The 20,738-nt window shown below is 41.9% G+C and overlaps 1 protein-coding gene across 1 annotated transcript in view; it reads right to left on the minus strand.

Annotated features, from left to right (window-relative positions):
- Positions 1–543: 543 nt before the first annotated feature.
- LOC124802481 (coiled-coil domain-containing protein 85C) overlaps positions 544–20,738 on the minus strand; it is a 69,397-nt gene continuing 49,202 nt past the window's right edge. Inside the window, exons 4-6 of the mRNA XM_047263290.1 lie at positions 19,327–19,454; positions 15,255–15,458; positions 544–1,334 (exon numbers count right to left, since the gene is read on the minus strand). Coding sequence (XP_047119246.1) covers positions 1,290–1,334; positions 15,255–15,458; positions 19,327–19,454 — 377 coding nt within the window. The 3' untranslated portion in view covers positions 544–1,289. The remainder of the gene's footprint in view (positions 1,335–15,254; positions 15,459–19,326; positions 19,455–20,738) is intronic.

Here is a 20,738-nt window from a genome sequence, read left to right on the forward strand (position 1 = left end):
CTGTAATGGCCAAATCATTCAATCGTCTTCACGTGGGCATTGGCCAAAGTAAAATGGCCATGTTAAAATGGGGACTCTGTGATAACCAAGACATCTGCTGACTGTGTGGTGTTGAACAGATAATGATCAACTTCCTTGCCTTATTTCCACTATCTCCTCAGGTATTGTGACGCAAGAGGATCTTGTATCATCAAGTCCAAAAGCAGCACACATCACTGATGCACTACACTTATTGAAATGGTTGAAGTCGACATGCTAAAAAGATAATGAAGTTATGACTGAAGTTTTCATTACACTCCTAACTTGCTGTCAAATACTGTATCATGTCTTAGACATTTTAATTACAGTAAAGATTATCAGCTGCTGCAGAACAATTATTGCACTGTATTTCAGGTAATAGCCTCCTCTTCAATTAATGGAATAAACTATGCCACAATAACAGTAGTACCAACAAAAATTACAAATTTAAACAAAGAAAATGGGAAAGTTGTGTTTCAGGTGGAAGTCATTTGTTTTACAGAATGAAAAAAATACTGCTGCATATTCATAAACAATCATATTTATATTTTGGACATATAAAGAATAAATTTTCAACACAGAATGTTCTCAAAGACAATAGCAGCTTTCTTAATACCCTTCTTCTGGAAAGCAAAAACCACTTTCTCAGAGTTGTACTATTGTTAAAAGGCAATGGTTAATAGCATTTGGTCCATACGTCTCACAGAGATTTCATTCAGAAAGGCAAGAATACACATCTCTCTAATAATTTCACAAAAATATCTTCGGCACACTAAGTGCTGACTGAGCACTTCTGTTAAAGAACAGAATTATAAAAATAGTCAATTTACATATATAAGAAGTGACGAGGCACTGACTTCTATAATGGGTTTTACAAAATAGGACTGGGTGGTAATTATTGTACTGCACAGAGATAACAGATATAAAAATAACTTACTATGGTACAATATTCACATACATGAGTTAAAAATATATACAAACTCTTAAAATGTGTCACATCTCATATAATAACCCTGTACAGTTTGTAACTTGTAAATACTGTGGTGGGATATAAGAAACACTTAAGATACATCCACTTCTTGCAGTCATAATGGAGACAACTGCCACTTTTCATTAGCTCTTTACTGATTGAATATCCAACAAGTCAATAACATCATCAGACAGCCTCAAAAATACTGGATTTAATAATAAATAATTAACAAAATACTCTCTGATAGGCATACAAATTACAATTAACAACAGGAGATTCCATCTGAATTATATTCAACAAGTTATCTTCGCTGACCTGGGCCTTCTTCAAGTTTCCGCCAAACAACCTGAAGCAATTAGCCACACAATATATTAGAATTGGATCTATGATCATCATATTATACAAATAAATAAATGAAAACGTTATATACTAGTACAGCATTAAGTAAAATTAGTTTATATGAAATAATACTGTGGGCTCAACAAAATACTATGTAATTTCATAGATTTTGTTTTCTTTTGACAGAAAACAAAAATTGTTTAACGTGGAAAGATTCCACATGTTGAATGAAATTGTCTTCTGTTGCCATGACATCAGCCAGATATATTGGCTTTTTTTGTTGTTACTGTTACGTTACCACTTGTTTCTGGCTAACACCATTATCAAAACATTTAATTCAGTTTTCAAAATTGATGACAGTTGTGTCATTGTGTCTAAGAATGTGAAAAATTTGTTGAAATCAGTGATTTGTGTTGCAAAACTGTTTCATGATTTTCATTTTTTTTATGTGCAATGGCAGAGAAATCTGGACAAAAAGAAACAGCTATTTCTTTTAACATGAAGATAGCACTGCTTATGGCAGCTGATGAAAAATACAGATCAACTTTGGAAACCTGTAAAGAGTTTGGCATTGCTAAATTTTATGCTGGACTGAGACTCGAACCTGTGACCTTAGCCTTAAGTGGACAAGTGCCCTATCCAAACATGACTCACAGCCCCCCTAAAAACCTCACTTCTGCCTCTTCTACTGTCCAAATTTCACTACTGTTCTCCTGTTTACCTTGTGGGACTTGCAGTCTGCTCAGAACAAAGGTGTTATCAGAGAGAGAAGATGATAAAAGAATGGATAGAGCAATTAATAACCAGGGAAAATGAGAATGAGAGAGAGAGAGAGAGAGAGAGAGAGAGAGAGAGAGAGAGAGAGAGAGAGGGAGGGAGGTGGGGAGAGGAAAGTATAGCAAGGTAAGGATGAGAAAAGATGGTGTAATGGTGCCTGCTGTAGTGTGCAGGGACATGGTGGGGACAGGAGGGTGAACTGCTGGGTATCCCCATTAGGACAGTGCTTTTATTGGGAGGGGGGGGGGGGGGGATAGAGGGAATGGGTTAAGCAGATGAGAATGGGGCAGAAGGTGTTTTTGAGCTGGAGTGGAGACGGGATGGGAATAATGGCAGGTGGGGTGACAGAAGCTACCAAAGATTGAGGCCAGGGGGGTTATGGAAAAGAAGGAGATGTTGCAAAGATAATTACTAACTACTCAATTCAGAAAAGCTAGTGTTGGTGGGAAGAATCCAGATGTCATGGGATGTGAAGCAGGCACTGAAGTCGAGCGTACTGTGTTGTGCAGCATGCTCAGCAGCAGGGTGGTCCAATTGTTTCTAGGCTACAGTTGAGCAGTGGCCATTCATCTGGAAAGATAGATTTTTAATGGTCATGCCCATGAAGGCTGCTACAGAGTATATGCAAGAAGTTGGTAGACTACATGCCTGCTTCCACAGGTGGGCCTGCCACTGATGGGACAGGAAACAGCCATGACAGGATTGGGGCAAGGTGTTAGGAGTAGGGATGGACAGGGATATTGCTTACATTGGGTGGTGGAATACAATTGTGAGAGGGGAGAGGAGGATATTTCTCATTTCAGGACATAATGTGAGGCAACTGAAACCATGAGGGAAAATGTGATACAGTTGCTCCCGTCCTGGCTGGTACTAAGTATTAGGTTGACACTTCTTTCATTGGGTACAGTGGGCGAGTGAGTAGGAAAGGTGAGGAATGTCTGTTTCTGGACGATTCAGTATCTTCATGATCTAGATTTGTGGTAAGGAAAACGTACCCACATTCTTCCAGAACCTCAACATCATCTCCCCCCATTTGCTTCACCTGGTCACCCTCAGCTCAATAAGCTGCTTTCTGCTATGTAGACCTCTACCGTGTGGATGACTCCATCAGTAACTCTGACCAACTCAAACCTAGCAATCACTAACAGTACTTCCGTTTTGACAGCTGCCACCCATTTAACTTCAAGATGTCCCTTACTTGCAATACAGCCACCCAAGTTCACTGCATCTACAGTGACAAGCAATCCTCTCTGAACATACAGAGGATCTCGCCGAAGCCTTTACAAACCGAAATTTCCTCCCTTCCTTGTTCAGAATCTGACCTCCCACACCTTGTCTTCCCAGTCACTCACCATACTCACTGACCAGTCACAAAGGAGCCCCAATGCCCCTTACGACACATTACCATGCAGGACTGTAGCAACCGATTCACGAACCATGTTCTTCCCCTGGCTTTCAACTATCTTTTGTCATGTGCTGAAATGAGAAACATTCTCCTGATCCCCTCACACTGGGATACTGCTGCACACCCAACCTATGCAATATCCTTGTTTGTCCCTATTTGAACCCTGCTCTCAACACCTTGCCCCAGCCTGTTATAGGCATTTGCTACACCATCAAGGGCAGGGCCACCTGTGAAAAAAGCCTTGTAGTCTACCAACTTAACTGCAAATGCAGTGCAGCATTATATGTTGGCATGATCACTAACATGCTCTCTGTCCGCATGAATGGCCACTGCCAATGCCAAACTGTGGCCAAGAAACAGCTGGACCCCACTGTTGCTGAGCATGCTACACAACAAGATGTGCTTTACTTCAATGACTGCTTCACTGCCTATGCCATCTGGATTCTTCCAACAACACTAGTTTTTCAGAACTGCACAGGGGCGATGCAGCACCTAGCAGCCAGTCATCATGCCCCATCACGTCTCTGTATACTCCTACAAGCAGCAACAAATTTTCTTTCAACCCTACCCCCTGCTATCACCCCCCCCCCCCCCTGCCATTGTCTCTTCTGTAACCCCATTACCTATCCATACGAAATCATGGTGCCACAGTGTGTGTGTGTGTCTCATCTGATGGACTTTGTCCAAAAGCTGATATTCTGCAGTAGTCTAGTTTTAATAGTTTTAAACATGTGCCTAAAAACACACACCAGGGAATTGGGCATGTGTTATCAGAGGTTATGGCCAGAAGGATCCCAGGATGCAAGAATGTCATGGTGTGAATGTTTCTAGCTAGGAACTCAGGGAGCCTAATTATTGGATGGGAAGATCCAAATAGCCTGTGTGATTTAGAATGCATACGTGTGCCTTGAGCCATGTTGTAGAGCATGCAAGTCAGTACCATGTTTCACCAAGGTGTAGAGTTCTTCTATGCCCATTCATGCACTCAGCCTATTTAGTGGTGGTCTTCCCTGTATTGTGCAGTGAGCGAAAGTTAGTTGATAAACAACATCTGTGGTTCTGCAAGTTCCTCTGCCTTTAATATTGTAGATTTTATCAGTGGTGACTTTGGACCAAGTGCTAGTGGGACGATGCATGGGGTTAGGAACCTAGGGGTTAGAATAATGGTTTGTGAATGTCATGCAGTTTGCCTAGGATGTTAGGGAAGTTAGGATGATATTGGTGAGGAGGACTTCGTTTCAGGACTTAGCTTGTGAGTCATAGCCTTGGTCACCCATACTAAAGTGATGGGGCATTAATCAACGCATGGGTGGTGCCAAGTGACGAATGAGGTTGTTTTAAATGTTTTGGAAGTGAATGCAGTATTGGCCAGAGGACGAGAGCATGATACTGCCTAGGAGATTTGCTTGCAAGTAAGATCTGTATGGTAGGTGCTGGAATGGAGAGGTGGGTGTGTACTGGTGGAAAAAAGGCTGTGTTTTTCTGATGTGGGAGCAGGGGAAGAGCACTGGTAGGTGGAGGACAGGGACTAGTGAAGGCCAAGGCTAGGGCAGTTAGAGTATAGGATATATTGTAGTGAGAGTTCCCACCTGCACAGTTCAAAAAAAAAATCTGATGTTGGTAGGAAGGATCCAGATGGCACAGGCTGTGAAGCAGTCACTCAAATGAAGCACATGGTTTTGGGCAGCATGTTCAGCAAGTAGGTGGTCCAGCTACCTCTTTGCCACAGTTTGTTGGTGCCCAAACAATGCAGACAGACAACTTGTTATTCCTCATGCCCACATAGATTGCAACATAGTGTTTGCAGCATAGTTTGTAGATCACATGGCTGCTTTCACACGTACAAATGCCTTTGATGGAATAGGTAATGACTGCGACAGGAACAGAGTTGGTGGTTGGGGGAGGATGTATGGGATAAGTCTTGCCTCTAGGTCTATTGCAAGTACATGATCCATGAGGCAAGGGGTTGGGACCAGGGGTGCAGCAGGGACAGACAGGGATAGTGTGTAAGACTTCTGGGTGGTGGAATACCACTGTGGGAGGGGTGGAAAGGATAGTGGGCAAGATATTCTTCATTTCAGGGCACAACGAAAAGCAGTCAAAACCCTGGCGCAAAAGATGATTCAGTGGCTCCAGTCTAGTCATTGCAGTCAGAGAAAATGTTTTAGCCTATAGCTTAATTGTATTGAAAAGGCTTTCCACTGCACCTGTCTGCCACTCAATGTCTCCTTTATATGGTGAGTAGCAATCTATACTTTTCACAACACTGTTGTTATTTCATCCTGGACTTTCCATCATATAAACAGTTATATACTGTATGCAGCAAGGGGACACTGTCGTCATTATTTATCCATGGAACATGGAGTTCTAATGTATTGCTAGTGATGGTGGCATTCATCTGTAAAATATTCCGGCAGTACAACAGCTCTCCCAATTCGGATCTCTGGTTGGGGACTACTCAGGAAGTGGTTGTCATCAGAAGGGGAAAAAATTGACATTCTACAAGTTAGAACATATAATTTTAGATCCCGTCATCAGGCAAGTAGGTAGGTAGGTAGGTTACAGAATTTGAAGAGGGAAATGGATAAGCTGAAGTTAGATATGGACGGAATTAGTAATGCGGGTTGGCAGGGGAAAAAAACCAGGAATTCTGATAAAGTCAATACAGAGCTACCAAGATAAAATTAAATATGGGTAATACAGGAGTAGGCCTAAAAATGAACAACAAAATTGTAATACTGGTAAGCTACTATGAACAGCATAGTTGGAGTATTGTAGCCAAAACAGAGATGAAGACAACACCCACCACAGTAATACAAGTTTATATGCCTAGTAGCTCCGCAGATGTGGAAGAGATCTGGATATGCCGGAATGTTTTGAAAAGATATTTCAAAGCCAAATTTAAAATGCAAAACATTTCCAGTGGCGATAAAAAAAAAAAAAAAATAATAATAATAATAATAATAATAATGTGCCGATACCTAGGAAATAAGGAGCTGGGACCTGTATAGATCAAAAGAACCAGCAGTTGTTGAGAGATTCATGTGGAGTATTAGGTAACTACTGACAAACAGGGGAAGAAACACAATAAAAGATGAATGGTTAGTACAGAGAGATGAAATAGTGAAAGCAACAGAGGATCAAACAGCAAAAGAGAAAATGCCCAGCAAAAATTCTTGGATAATACATGAAATCTTGAATCTGACAAAGGGAGAAGTATACACATGCAGCAAATGAATCAAATGAAACAAAATACAGATATTAAAAATGTTGAAATTTATTCCCAAAATTCAACTTAACTGTACTATCAAAAGCAACAAATGCAAATTTGTGATGGACCAGAACTTGAACCCATATTTCTCATTTACTGCAAGTTGTGGTCGCCTTACTACTTACATTATATGAGCGAGTACCTCGGACAGACCCAACTTACACATGTCACATACCTATCAATTTCTTCTCACGGTTTATTAATTCATTTATCTAAACTTGCACATCTCATGATTCCCATGAAGGTTTTGAAATAAACAGTTAGAAATCACCGACAATTGTCACTTTCATCACAGCTAGAAATCCGGGTTTAAGTCCTGGTTCAGTACAACTTTTCATATGTCGCTTTACATAGTACATCTACATCTATTCCCATATTTGAAACTGTAGTTCATCATCAAGCATAAATATACAATATAACGTGACAATGGTCCTGTGACAAAAATGACAAATACAGTCTGAGACTTCTCATCGTCTTGATCTTGAAACCTGCATGGGAATCATGAGATGTGAGTGTGGGTAAATGAGTTACCAATCCTGTGAGAAGAAATAGAGAGGTGTATCACATATGGAAGTTTGGGTCAGTTCACGCAGTGTACTCACATAGCCTAAGTGCTAAGTGGTAAGTGGAAAATCCAGGTTCAAATTCCAGCCTGGTACAACTTTTCATATTATGAAAAGAACATATTCCTACTCTCCTCATAAAGGAGATGGGGGACAACAAAATGATGAGAGCTTTTGCTCGAAAGATCTTCTTCTAAACTAAAAAATACCCATATATTCATGCAACCACAACTCTCACTCACTCACTCACACTCTCTCTCTCTCTCTCTCTCTCTCTCTCTCTCTCTCTCTCTCTCACACACACACACACACACAACTGTCTCTGGCCACTGAAGCCAGACTGCAAGCAACTGTGCCTCATAGGAATAGCAATCTGGATACTGGGTGTAAGGACGAGGCTGGGGGAGGGACAACAGTGTGGTAGTGGGGAGGGTACAGTGCTACAGTGCTGCTGTACTGCTTGTTGGAGCATGCAGGGGTGTGGTGGAGGGACAAGGTAGGGTTGCTAGGTGCATTTGGTAGGTATGACTTTGTGGGAAAGGGGAAAGGAGAGAAGCAGAGAGGGGATAAAAGAGAGAGAGAGACAAGTGGGTGAGTTGCTGTGAAGTGCTGGAGTGGGAGAAGGGAAGGGGATAGGTAGGTGAGTGACAGGGACTAGCGTAGTTTGAGGCCAGGGGGTTATGGTAATGTAGGATATACTGCACAGAGTGTTCCCACCTGTGCAGTTGAGAAAAAGGTGGTGCTGGCAGGAAGGATGTAAAAGGCATAAGCTGTGAAGTTGTCGCTGAAGCGATGCACATTGTGTTGGGTTGTGTGTTCAGCAACTGAATGTCCAGCTGTCTGTGTGGACAAGCTGTCCACATTCCTCCAGAATCGCAACATCCCCCATTCATTTCAACTTGGTCCTCCTCAACCCAACAAGGCACCTTTCTTGATGTTGATCACCTCACTCAAAGATAGCTACATCAGTACCTCTGCCTGTATCAGTCTATCAACCACCAGCAATACCTCCACTCTCCAACAGTTGCCACCTGTTCCATAACAAGAAGGCACTTCCATACAGCCTAGCCACCCATGGCTATCACTTCTGTAGTTATGATCATTCCCTCCCCAAATATATCAAAGGTATCACTGAGACCTTCACAAGGTGAAATCACTCCCTCTAACTTTGTACAGAAACAGATCTCCCACGCCCTGTCTCTCCAGTTGCTTACCACTTCCCACATTCTCACCGTCTACCCACAAAAGAGCTCTCCGCTGATACTATCGCCCAGGAGTCGCGCAACAGAATCACATTCTGTGCCGGGGTTTCGACTACATCTCGTTGTGCCCTGAAATGAGTATCCTACCCATTATCCTTCCCAGAACTCCCACAGAGGTTGTCTGCCACCCACTAAATCCACACAATATCGTTGTCCGTCCCCATCTACGTCTGCTCCTAGCCTCTTACCTCATACATTCTCCTGCCATCACCTATTACAATCCAGTCACAAGCATCACTTATCCCTTCAAAGGAAGGGCTATCGGTGAAAGCAGTCATGTGATCTACAAACTAAACTGCAACAAATTTGCTACATTCTACATGGGCATCATAACCAAGAAGCTGTCTGCTTGCAAATTGTGGCCAACAGACAGCTGGCTCATCCAGCTGCTGGACATGCTGCCCAACACAATGTGCTTCACTTCACTTCAATGACTGCTTCACAGCCTGTGCCATCTGGATCTTTCCCAACACCATCTTCCCTGGACTGCACAGGTGGGAATTCTCCCTGCAATATATCCTTTGTTCCCATAAGCCCCCAGGCCTCAACCTTACTAGTCCCTGTCCTCCACACACGTATCACCCTCAAGCACTACATAGCCTTCTATTCCACCATTGCACCCATTCGTCTCTCTCATTCTTCCCTTACTCTACTTCACTCCTTTTCCACTTCCCCTCCCCTCAGCCCTCCCAACTGCACTTAGCATCCCTACCCTGTGCACCACATCCATGCATGCTCCCAGAAATACCCTCCCCTACACCTGCCTTGCTGTCCTTCCGTCCCCCTACCGTAGCCTCCTCCTTACCCCCGCTACCCAGACTGCTTCTCCCACCAAGGTGCAACTGCTTACAGCACTAGCCTCAGTGGCCACAGACACTGGGCATGTCTGCGTGAGTTGTCTTTGTGCGCACGTGCGGTAATCTACACTTTTCATAATATTATCATATTTCCATCCCGGATTTTCCACTGTTTGGCAAATTTTAGTATGTCACTTTAGGTAGTACATCTACGAGGCCTGTTCAAAAAGTAAGGCGACTTTATATTTTTATGAAAAAATATTTATTTATTCATCAATATTCATGTTGTTCCCTTCAAAGTAATCCCCCTCAGATACAACACACTTGTGCCAACACTTCTTCCAATCCTCAAAGCGCTTCTCATAAGTTCCATTTGGCACAGCCTTGAATACTTCCCACAATGTAGCTTTTATTTCCTCAATCATTGAAAATCTTCATCCTTTCATAGGTCTCTTCAGTTTTGGGAACAGGAAAACATTGCAGGGGACCAAATCTGGTTAATATGGTGGCTGAAGCAGGATTATAGTGTTGTTTTTGTACAAAAAATCTCTCACAAGCAACGATGAATGAATAGGTACATTGTCGCGATGCGAAAGCCATGAACTGTTTTTCCACAATTCCTGAAGTTTTTTGCATATGGCACATAACGTCAAGGTAATACTCTTTATTGACCGAATGGCCTTGATGCAAAAATTCATCATGCACTATGCCATGGTGAAAAAAAAAAAAAAAAAAAAAAAAAAAAAAAAAAAAAAAGCCAGTGAGCAAAACTCTGACATTTGATCGAACTTTGCATGCTTTTTTCAGTCTTGGCTCTCCGGGATGCTTACATTGGGACGATTGGGCTTTGGTTTCGACATCATATCTGTAAACCCATGTTTCATCACCAGTTATGACCCTTTTGAGCAAATCAGGATCATCACTGACATCATTCAAGAGCTCCTGAGTGATGGTCATGCAATGGTTCTTCTGATCAAAATTGAGAAGTTTTGGAACAAACTTTGCTGACACATCTCTCATGCCCAAAACATCCAAAAATATTGCATGACACAAGCCGACAGATATGCCAACATCCTCAGCACCTTCTCTTATGGTAATCTGACGATTTCCCACAACAATTTTCTTCACAGCTTCGACATTATCAGCTGCTGTTGATGGGCATCCAGAGTGAGGTTCATCATTGGCAGCTTCTCGGCTATCTTGGAAGAGCTTGTACCACTTCTAAACATTTTTTTACTTAGAGCAGACTCATCATATGCTACTGTCAACATTTCAAGTGTTTTAGAGCACTTGATTCCATTTTTCACATACATTTGATGCAAAAACTTTGCTCCATTTTTTTTATAATAATCATTATAAGAGGTTTTAGGTAGGGTGGCAGGTGATCGGCGTGAAAAGAAGTGCTCCATCGCAGCGAGGCCCTGGACGTGCGGAATATTTGTGTATAAGGAAGTGGCATCAATGGTTACAAGGATGGTTTCTGGGGGTAACAGACTGGGTGAGGATTCCAGGCATTCGAGAAAGTGGTTGGGGTCTTTGATGAAGGATGGGAGCCTGCATGTAATGGGTTGAAGGTGTTGATCTACGTAGGCAGAGATACGTTCTGTGGGGGCTTGGTAACCAGCTACAATGGGGCGGCCGGGATGATTGGGTTTGTGAATTTTAGGAAGAAGGTAGAAGGTAGGGATGCGGGGTGTCGGTGGGGTCAGGAGGTTGATGGAGTCAGGTGAAAGGTTTTGCAGGGAGCCTAAGGTTCTGAGGATTCCTTGAAGCCCCTCCTGGACATCAGGAATGGGATTACCTTGGCAAACTTTGTATGTAGTGTTGTCTGAAAGCTGACGCAGTCCTTCAGCCACATACTCCCGACGATCAAGTACCACGGTCGTGGAACCCTTGTCCGTCGGAAGAATGACAATGGATCTGTCAGCCTTCAGATCACGGATAGCCTGGGCTTCAGCAGTGGTGATGTTAGGAGTAGGATTAAGGTTTTTTTAAGAAGGATTGAGAGGCAAGGCTGGAAGTCAGAAATTCCTGGAAGGTTTGGAGAGGGTGATTTTGAGTAATAGGAGGTGGGTCCCGCTGTGACGCAGGACGGAACTGTTCCAGGCAGGGTTCAATTTGGATAGTGTCTTGGGGAGTTAGATCATTAGGAGTAGGATTAGGATTAGGATCATTTTTCTTCGAGGCAAAGTGATATTTCCAGCAGAGAGTGCGAGTGTAGGACAGTAAATCTTTGACGAGGGCTGTTTGGTTGAATCTGGGAGTAGGGCTGAAGGTGAGGCCTTTGGATAGGACAGAGGTTTCGGATTGGGAGAGAGGTTTGGAGGAAAGGTTAACTACTGAATTAGGGTGTTGTGGTTTCAGATTGTATTGATTAGAATTTTAAGGTTTGGGGGGGAATGGAGCTGGAAGTGGGAGATTGAGTAGATGGGAGAGACTGGCAAGTTGATACACACAAAATTGTGTTTGTTTGTTTGTGTGTCTATCAACATGCCAGCGCTTTCATTTGGTAAGTCACATCATCTTTGTTTTTAGATATATTTTTCCCACATGGAATGTTTCCCTTCCTACCCCTGTAACCGCCCCCGGTGTAAAACCTGTCCCATGCACCCTCCCACCACCACCTACTCCAGTCCTGTAACCCAGAACGTGTACACGATCAAAGGCAGAGCCACGTGTGAAAGCACCCGCGTGATTTACCAATTGACCTGCCTACACTGTGAAGCTTTCTATGTGGGAATGACCAGCAACAAACTGTCCATTCACATGAATTGACACAGGTAGACAGTGTTTGTTGGTAATGAGGATCACCCTGTGGCTAAACATGCCTCGGTGCACGGCCAGCACATCTTGGCATAGTGTTACACCGTCCGGGTTATCTGGATACTTCCCACTAACACCAACCTGTCAGAACTCCGGATATGGGAACTTGCCCTTCAGTATATCCTCTCTTCTCATTACCCACCAGGCCTCAACCTCCGCTAATTTCAAGTTGCCGCCGCTCATACCTCACCTGTCATTCAAAAACATCTTTGCCTCTGTACTTTCACCTCAACTGACATCTCTGCCTAAACTCTTTGCCTTTACAAATGTCTGCTTGTGTATGGATATGTGTGTGTGTGTGTGTGTGTGTGTGTGTGTGTGTGTGTGTGTGTGCGCGCGCGCGCGCGCGCCGCGCGCTGCGCGCGCGCAGCGCGCGCGCGCGAGCGAGAGAGTGTATACCTGTCCTTTTTACCCCCTAAGGTAATTCTTTCCGCTCCCGGGATTGGAATGACTCCTCACCCTCTCCCTTAAAACCCACGTCCTTTCGTCTTTCCCTCTCCTTCCCTATTTCCTGACGAAGCAACCGTTGGTTGTGAATATCTAAAAACAAAGATGATGTGACTTACCAAACGAAAGTGCTGGCAGGTCGATAAACACACAAACACAAACATACACACAAAATTCGAGCTTTCACAACCTAAGGTTGCTTCATCAGGAAAGAGGGAAGGAGAGGGAAAGACGAAAGGAAGTGGGTTTTAAGGGAGAGGGTAAGGAGTCATTCCAATCCTGGGAGCGGAAAGACTTACCTTAGGGAGAAAAAAGGACAGGTATACACTCGCGCGCGCGCACACACACACACACACACACACACACACACACACACACACACACACACACACACATATCCATCCGCACATACACAGACACAAGCAGACATTTGTAAAGGCAAAGAGTTTGGGCAGAGATGTCAGTCGAGGCGGAAGTGCAGAGGCAAAGATGTTGTTGAAAGACAGGTGAGGTATGAGCGGCGGCAAATTGAAATTAGTGGAGATTGAGGCCTGGCGGATAAAGAGAAGAGAGGATATACTGAAGGGCAAGTTCCCATATCCGGAGTTCTGACAGGTTGAAGTTAGTGGGAAGTATCCAGATAACCCGGACGGTGTAACACTGTGCCAAGATGTGCTGGCTGTGCACCAAGGCATGTTTAGCCACAGGTTGATCCTCATTACCAACAAACACTGTCTGCCTGTGTCCATTCATGCGAATGGACAGTTTGTTGCTGGTCATTCCCAGATAGAAAGCTTCACAGTGTAGGCAGGTCAGTTGGTAAATCACGTGGGTGCTTTCACACGTGGCTCTGCCTTTGATCGTGTACACCTTCCGGATTACAGGACTGGAATAGGTGGTGGTGGGAGGGTGCATGGGACAGGTTTTACACCGGGGGCGGTTACAAGGGTAGGAAGGGAAACATTCCATGTGAGAAAAATATATCTAAAAACAAAGATGATGTGACTTACCAAATGAAAGCACTGGCATGTTGATAGACACACAAACGAACAAACACAATTTTGTGTGTATGTTTGTGTTTGTTTGTGTGTATCAACTTGCCAGCACTTTCATTTGTTAAGTTACATCATCTTTGTTTTTAGATATATTTTTCCCTCTTGTAAAGAAGTAGTCTTTTAATAAATGAGCAAAAAGTTGTCTACAACTTGTACAGACTGCAGTTAAAAAGAGTTGACAGGCATAAGAAGGGAGCAGTAACTGAGAAGGAATTGAGACAGTGTTGTAACCTCTCCCCAATGTTATTAAATCTGCACACTAAGCTACCAGTAAAGGAAACCAAAGAGAAATTTGGTAAGAGAATTAAAGTTCAAAAAGAAGACATAAAACTGAGGTACATAGAAGACAATGGAATTTTGTCAGGGACGATTACGACCTGAGATATTCAACTGAACAGAATGGATATGGTTTTAAAAAAGAATGGGGTTATATGATGAACATGAACTAAAACAAGAGTAATGGAATATAGTCAAACTAAATCAGGCTGTGCTGACAGAAACTGATTTGTCTTTAGATGCACAACATGCTTCTGAGCATAACATCCTCGAGTTCAATAGCTGCTTCACAACCAATACCATATGGATCCTTCTCTCTGAACTATGCAGATGGAAGTCATCCTCACAACAACTCCTTTGTTCCTATAATCCTCCTGGCTTCGGTCATCACCAACCCACTGCACCCTCACTCTTTATGCAACAGTCTCTGTCGTTAATGTGCACCCCACATGCTCTGGTATCTCTGCCGCCTATCCATCTCACCTGACCCAACAACCACTCATGTCAGACCACTGATGAATTGCAATCCCGGCACAATGTAGCTGCACACGTGTGTGTGTGTGTGTGTGTGTGTGTGTGTGTGTGTGTATCTTGTTAAAGGATTCATCCAAAAAGCTAGAAAGTTTTCATTCCTTTCTGTGTCCTCTCAGAAGCTCACCACTTCTGCTACTTTATGAGTGGTCTCCCTCACTTCTAAATTATTTACATATTACCAGAACTTTCCTCATTATATTTATTTTCTCTGGTGTGTTTCTGTATAAAAGACTAAATAAGATCGTGAGAAAAGCAACTAGATGTCACCAGTTGTGAGGTTGCAACCCCATTACACAAAAATATCTAGGACGTAGAACTTAAATGAATCAAATATGGAATTAACTAATGGTGAATACAAGGTATGCTGAACAGAATCTATACTTGCCACAGCAATATTTGCCACTAGCAAAACAAATACTGCATATATTTTTTTGTGAGACACTGACAATTTATGTTTTGTTCTGGTAATACTGTGTCACTCGTGATTGACTTTTGAAAGCTTAAACTCACTGAGAATTCAATATTTTGCTCAAATATATAAATCTTTACAGTCTCATTGGCATTTGTCTACCAAAGTTATCAGAATATCTACAAGCAGAACAACAGTAAAATTATCCTAGAAATGTATATACACAAACATGTTAATCTACAACAGACAACATACAGATACTAAATACTAATCTACAGGTGATGACCATTAAGTCACAATCTACTCACATTGCACATCTCCCTGACAAGTGCTTTCTCACCGTCATCAAGATCATCTCCTGCCGCATTCATTGTACTCGCAACTGTGGGATTCTGCTGCTGGTGAGGAATATAAGTGGAGGAAGGATGAGGCCCGCTGCTACCTCTTTCCAGCTGTTCGCGAACTTCAAGCACTTGGAGTGCCTGAACTACAGCCTCCGGTCGGCCACTACTCTGGAATGGAATATGGAACAATAAACAAAATTATGCTGATCACTGATGACTTGCGGGGCTCTGCAAGAAAGACGCCACAAGTGCCCAATTGTTAATACACTTAATATACAGAATTGAGTGTGACTAAAATGATTCCAAGATGAGGATGTATGGATAGACAGACAAGGACGCGCGCGCGCACCTGCACCCGCACACACACACAGATAGTTTCACATTTCATTCATATGTTCCAGTTTCTCGAGCATGAGATCGAAAAGAAGTAGTACAAGATTTTAACATAAATTTGGAATCGCCATATACTTCCCTAATTTGTGTGATGTCCCTGTTTCCTCTCCTTTCTCATTCTAACAAACAATCTTGTCATGACTAAGTCTGGAACTGTTCCTGCCTTTGTCAAAACTTATTCGCCAGTTAGCTTCACTTACCCTGCCACAATCACCAGTTTAGTTATCCCTGATTATTCCCCGGTTTGGTGTTGTTATGTTCCTACAAACCATTTTCCGCACTACTTCCAAAATAGAACTTAAGCAGCTGCTAGATGGGGACTGTACAACGGGCCCTTACTAGTGTAGCGATCTGGCCAAAAATTTTCTGACAAAATTTCATTTTCCTGGATACAATGAGGAGAAAATACATAATCTTTCCTACCTGTTATTCCTGTTAGTCATTTTATTTCCACTCTGGTAGTCTGAATCTATGGATTTCCCTAGTAATTATAACAACGCTGATCATTCGCAAACCCAATGAACCACATAATCAGACAGCGATTGGCGTTCACTCGTTTGGCTTTACTCTGCTCAGCTTGTATAGCCTGATCCCCTTTTGCCTACAGGAAAGTTTATTTCTAAATGCGATGAGGATTCCCCTAACAGAGACATTACGTACACTATCACGCATTCAAAAATAACTTATGATTTTTTTTTATTTTTTTACAATGGGACCAAACTGCTGATGTCATCGGTCCCTGGGCTTACACACTACTTAATCTAACTTACGCTAAGGACAACACATACACCCATGCCCGAGGGAGGATTTGAACTTCCGATGGGGGGAGCTGCGCGAACCGTGACAAGTCGCCTCTGACCGCACGGCTACCCCACGCGGCTTATGATTCATTCAGAAATCAATTTACAGAGTGAGTTCAAAAACCAACAGGGATGCGCATCAAAATCATATGAGTAATCGATAGACCAACGTGCGCTGGAAGCTAGGCACTTCGTGAAACTACGTTTTTACTCCTCAAGCATATGAATTTGGCGGCCCCCCCTCCGTCATAGATCCGGGCCCGCTGCGCATGCGTGAATTTGGCAGCTTGGGCGCAGCAGTAAAATTTTGCCCGGTCGTGTCTAGCTGCTTTCTGTGACTGCTTACACAGCAGCAGCCACATTTCTGTGGCCAGAAACGGGAGAAGGTACAACTCATACGCCACTCAACTGTGCATGTGCATGAGCCCGCTCATAACTGCTAAAATGAATCTAATGTAAACAGTTGTGACGTCACGCTCATCGGAGGCAATTTGTTGTTATGAAGCATTGCATGGTCTTCCTAAAGCCTTTGACACATTTTGCTGTTGGCAAACGCTTGTATAAGCACTGTGTTTTGTTGTTGTATATGGCACATTTCCTTTGCAATTTATGTTTTATTTTCTTTTTTTTCTCCTCATTCAAGTTTTATTGTTGCAGTATTATTCTGTAGTAGCGGGATACAGTAATATCCTTTGTTAGAGTATTGATTCTTACCAGTCAAAATTACAAAAATTTAACTGAAAACTAAATGAAAAATTACCCGAATTCTAAAAAATTCCTGGAATTCTAAAAAATTCCCTGGTTCTTCCTGGTTTTCTCCCGGATGAAAAAACTCCCGGGTTTCTGCTGGATCTCCTGGTTGTCCCGGGTTGTATACACCCTGTAACTGGTTCTGATCACACCTGGTAGGTAGGGTACAATAAGTAGAGAATACATACCTCAAATAAGCCCGAAGTTTTAGTAAAGCACTTATCAAAACCAAAACATATTAATACAGGAATTCTTCAGGACAGCGTATTAGAACCAATACTGTTCCTAACATACATCAATCACTTTCCCTGTAGTGTCAGTCATGGTGAAAAAATTCTTTGCTGATCACGCAAATATTAGATTCACTGAGAAAACGAGAGCTCCTTGCAGAGCAAGCAAATGAAACTCTCAAAGATGTTTGCAACTGGTGAATAAGAAATAATGTGACAATGAATAGAAGGGAAACAGGTGCCATGAACTTCAGTTTGAAGAGGGAAAATGGGAGAGATGGCATCTCTATAGCCTGTGTAACAAATGCCAAATTTCTAGGAATAAATACTGATTCTCAGTCACAGTGGTGTGAACATACAAAGATACTTGCAAACAGAATGTTATCAGCATATTATGCCCTTAGAGTCCTGTCATCAGTATGTAACAGCCAACATTGTTTAATTACATACTACTCATATGTGCAATCATTTGTGAGCTATGGCATACTTTTCTGGAAACAAACACACAAAATATGAACACAATTTTCAGACTGCAGAAAAGAGTCATAATAATAATAATAATAATAATAATAACCAAAAATAGTAGTCAAGCCTATTGTAAAAATGTGATCAAAATACATAGGATTTTAACTGCCGAGTGAGTATTTGGGTTATACACCAACAATCATAATGGCCACAGAGTTCACAAGAATCAACATGGATAAAATGACATTTAAGTTACCACTTTTGAAGAAACAATATCATGTAATGGACTTTTCCAATCTCACAGATTTCAGTCAGTTGGCATACTTCACTCACAAGGGGAGGCCGCCAATTGTGAAATTCAGATTCGATTCATACTGTGCATAATAAAAGCTCATGGCCAGAGGTGTAATGTGGCAAAGCACCAAGATGCACTTCTCAGCCGTTCTCGAGAAAATCGACAGTTAAAAGAAACCGTTCGGTGAAATACTCTCGACGATTAATAATTTTATACAGCGTCGTGGCGCAGCGGTAAGCGCTCGGGTTCGTAATCCGAAGGTCGCCGGATCGAATCTCGAGCCATGCAATTTTTTTTTATTATTAGTTTTTTGTAATTCAAATATATATATATTTGAATTATAAAAAAAATACTAAAAAAAAAAAAGTTGCATAGCGCGAGAATCGATCCGGCGACCTCTGGATTACGAACCCGAACGCTTACCGCTGCGCCACGACGCTGTATAAAATTATTAATCGTCGAGAGTATTTCACCGAACGGTTTCTTTTAACTGTCGATTTTCTCGACAACGGCTGAGAAGTGCATCTTGGTGCTTTGCCACATTACACCTCTGGCCATGAGCTTTTATTATGCACAGTATGAATCGAATCTGAATTTCACAATTGGTGGCCTCCCCTTGTCAGTTCATCTACAGTTTCCACAAGGACTACAAATTTCCAATTCTTTGCAAGGAAAATGAAAAATTGCATGCAGATCAAGTAAGGTAAATGAAGTGTAAATTCTGCATAAATGCAAAAGAATGAAACACCAAGGAATTGCTGCCTGCGAATGATGCATCACTTTCTAAAAAAATCCACTTTCATACACAACTTTCAAGTTAACAATTACTTTCTCAATGAAAATATGTTTTTGTGAAATCCGTCCATTTCCATAACTGCTTTTCAACATGGAGAAATATGTAACAAGCAGTAACAATAGGGTGTGGCTGAACACACATTTGCTTTGACACTGCTAATTGACAGGTCAGTTAAGTGTTTCGATGATCTGCAAAATTATGATATTTTCAATCCATTTTCTGTATGACACGCTGCAATGCACACTCTTACTTAGCATTGTTATGGTAGTTAGGAATATTCCAGGGAATCTTCCACAAGTGTACTTACATCAGGGTCCCAACTGGATGCAACAATGCCATCATCAGTTCCACCCAGTTTTTGTTGAAGTAATATCTTCTCCTCTTCCAGCTGCTTCACTCGTTGTTCCAATGACCGCACATAATGCATCATTTGATCTATGGACAAATTTTAAATATTTAACTAAAATTATCAATGATAAATATCGAGACATGCGTAAATGTCATGATGTTAAAAGATTTCTAAATTAATGACATTCTGCCACAGAAACATATTAACATCTTGTTATGTTTTCTGTATTCCACCTCTGTACTATTGGGCAGTATTAAATCTATATTCTATTTACTGCTAAAAGAGCAATATTCCAGATAACGAATTTTCAGCTACTTCAAGTTTTGCTTCCAACAATGCTTGTCTTATGAGTGAAGTCAATATAGTCACTTATATTTCATTTCTAATATTTTCATGTGAAACTGATTATACTGGGTGTCTGTCTCAAGAGTTATCAGGCATGTTTTCTCTGGTGTTTTGGCAAATATTTGCAATTTTGTGACTGAAGTCAGCACAATTAAATACTGCTCATCACAGCTTTCATGTTAATGGAAAGCCTCTCTTTGTGTCTTGTTAGAAACAAAATTACATTTCCATGCTCATTCAGTGGCACAATCCCAGATAGGTCTAGGGTGATATTCGTTTAGTGATACGTATTAACAAGACAATAAAACATGAAGAATACACAGCACTCCAACACTGACTGCGGAAGGCTGCTCTGTGCTGTCTCCTGCCACCATGCAGCAGTGCTACTCAGTCACTGCTGGAACACTGTCAATTACTTGGGTTTTACTGTCCCTGTTAACACATATCTGTAAAATGAGTATTACACTAGAGTATACAAACATGCAGAGTTTTATTTAAAATAAAATAAAAAAGTTTGCCACAGGAAAAAACTGACTTTCTGGTGACACTGGGCATCACATGACAGACTTGATGAGCAGCATTTGTTTAGGCAAACTCCAGCTACACACTGCAAAAACAAAATTGCAATTATCTGTTGACAAACAAGAGAAAGTGCACTTGATGACTCTGAGGAGAGAGATCACTGTACTTATGTCTGCATCACGCAATATCCTTCTCAACTGATGATGTGCTTTTGGTTTCTCTCAGGATGTCATCATTTTGCCGACTTCATAATAGCAATTATTAATGAGCTACAGTTGCCCAGGAAATGAGCTCACCATGACATTTGATGAAGGTGACTAAATCAGTCATTGAAATTACTGAAAGTATTTCAATTCTGTCTTTGTAACTACGAGGAAATGCAGGTTTTCTTTAGTAACGAAGATGGAATTAAAATTCCATTCAGTCATCATAAAGCAGCTATGGACAATATGATGGCACAAATGAACAATTTAATGATGCTCACTCATAGAAATATTGCGCAT

This window comes from Schistocerca piceifrons, chromosome 6 (assembly GCF_021461385.2).
Source record: "Schistocerca piceifrons isolate TAMUIC-IGC-003096 chromosome 6, iqSchPice1.1, whole genome shotgun sequence".
Lineage (NCBI taxonomy): Eukaryota > Metazoa > Arthropoda > Insecta > Orthoptera > Acrididae > Schistocerca > Schistocerca piceifrons.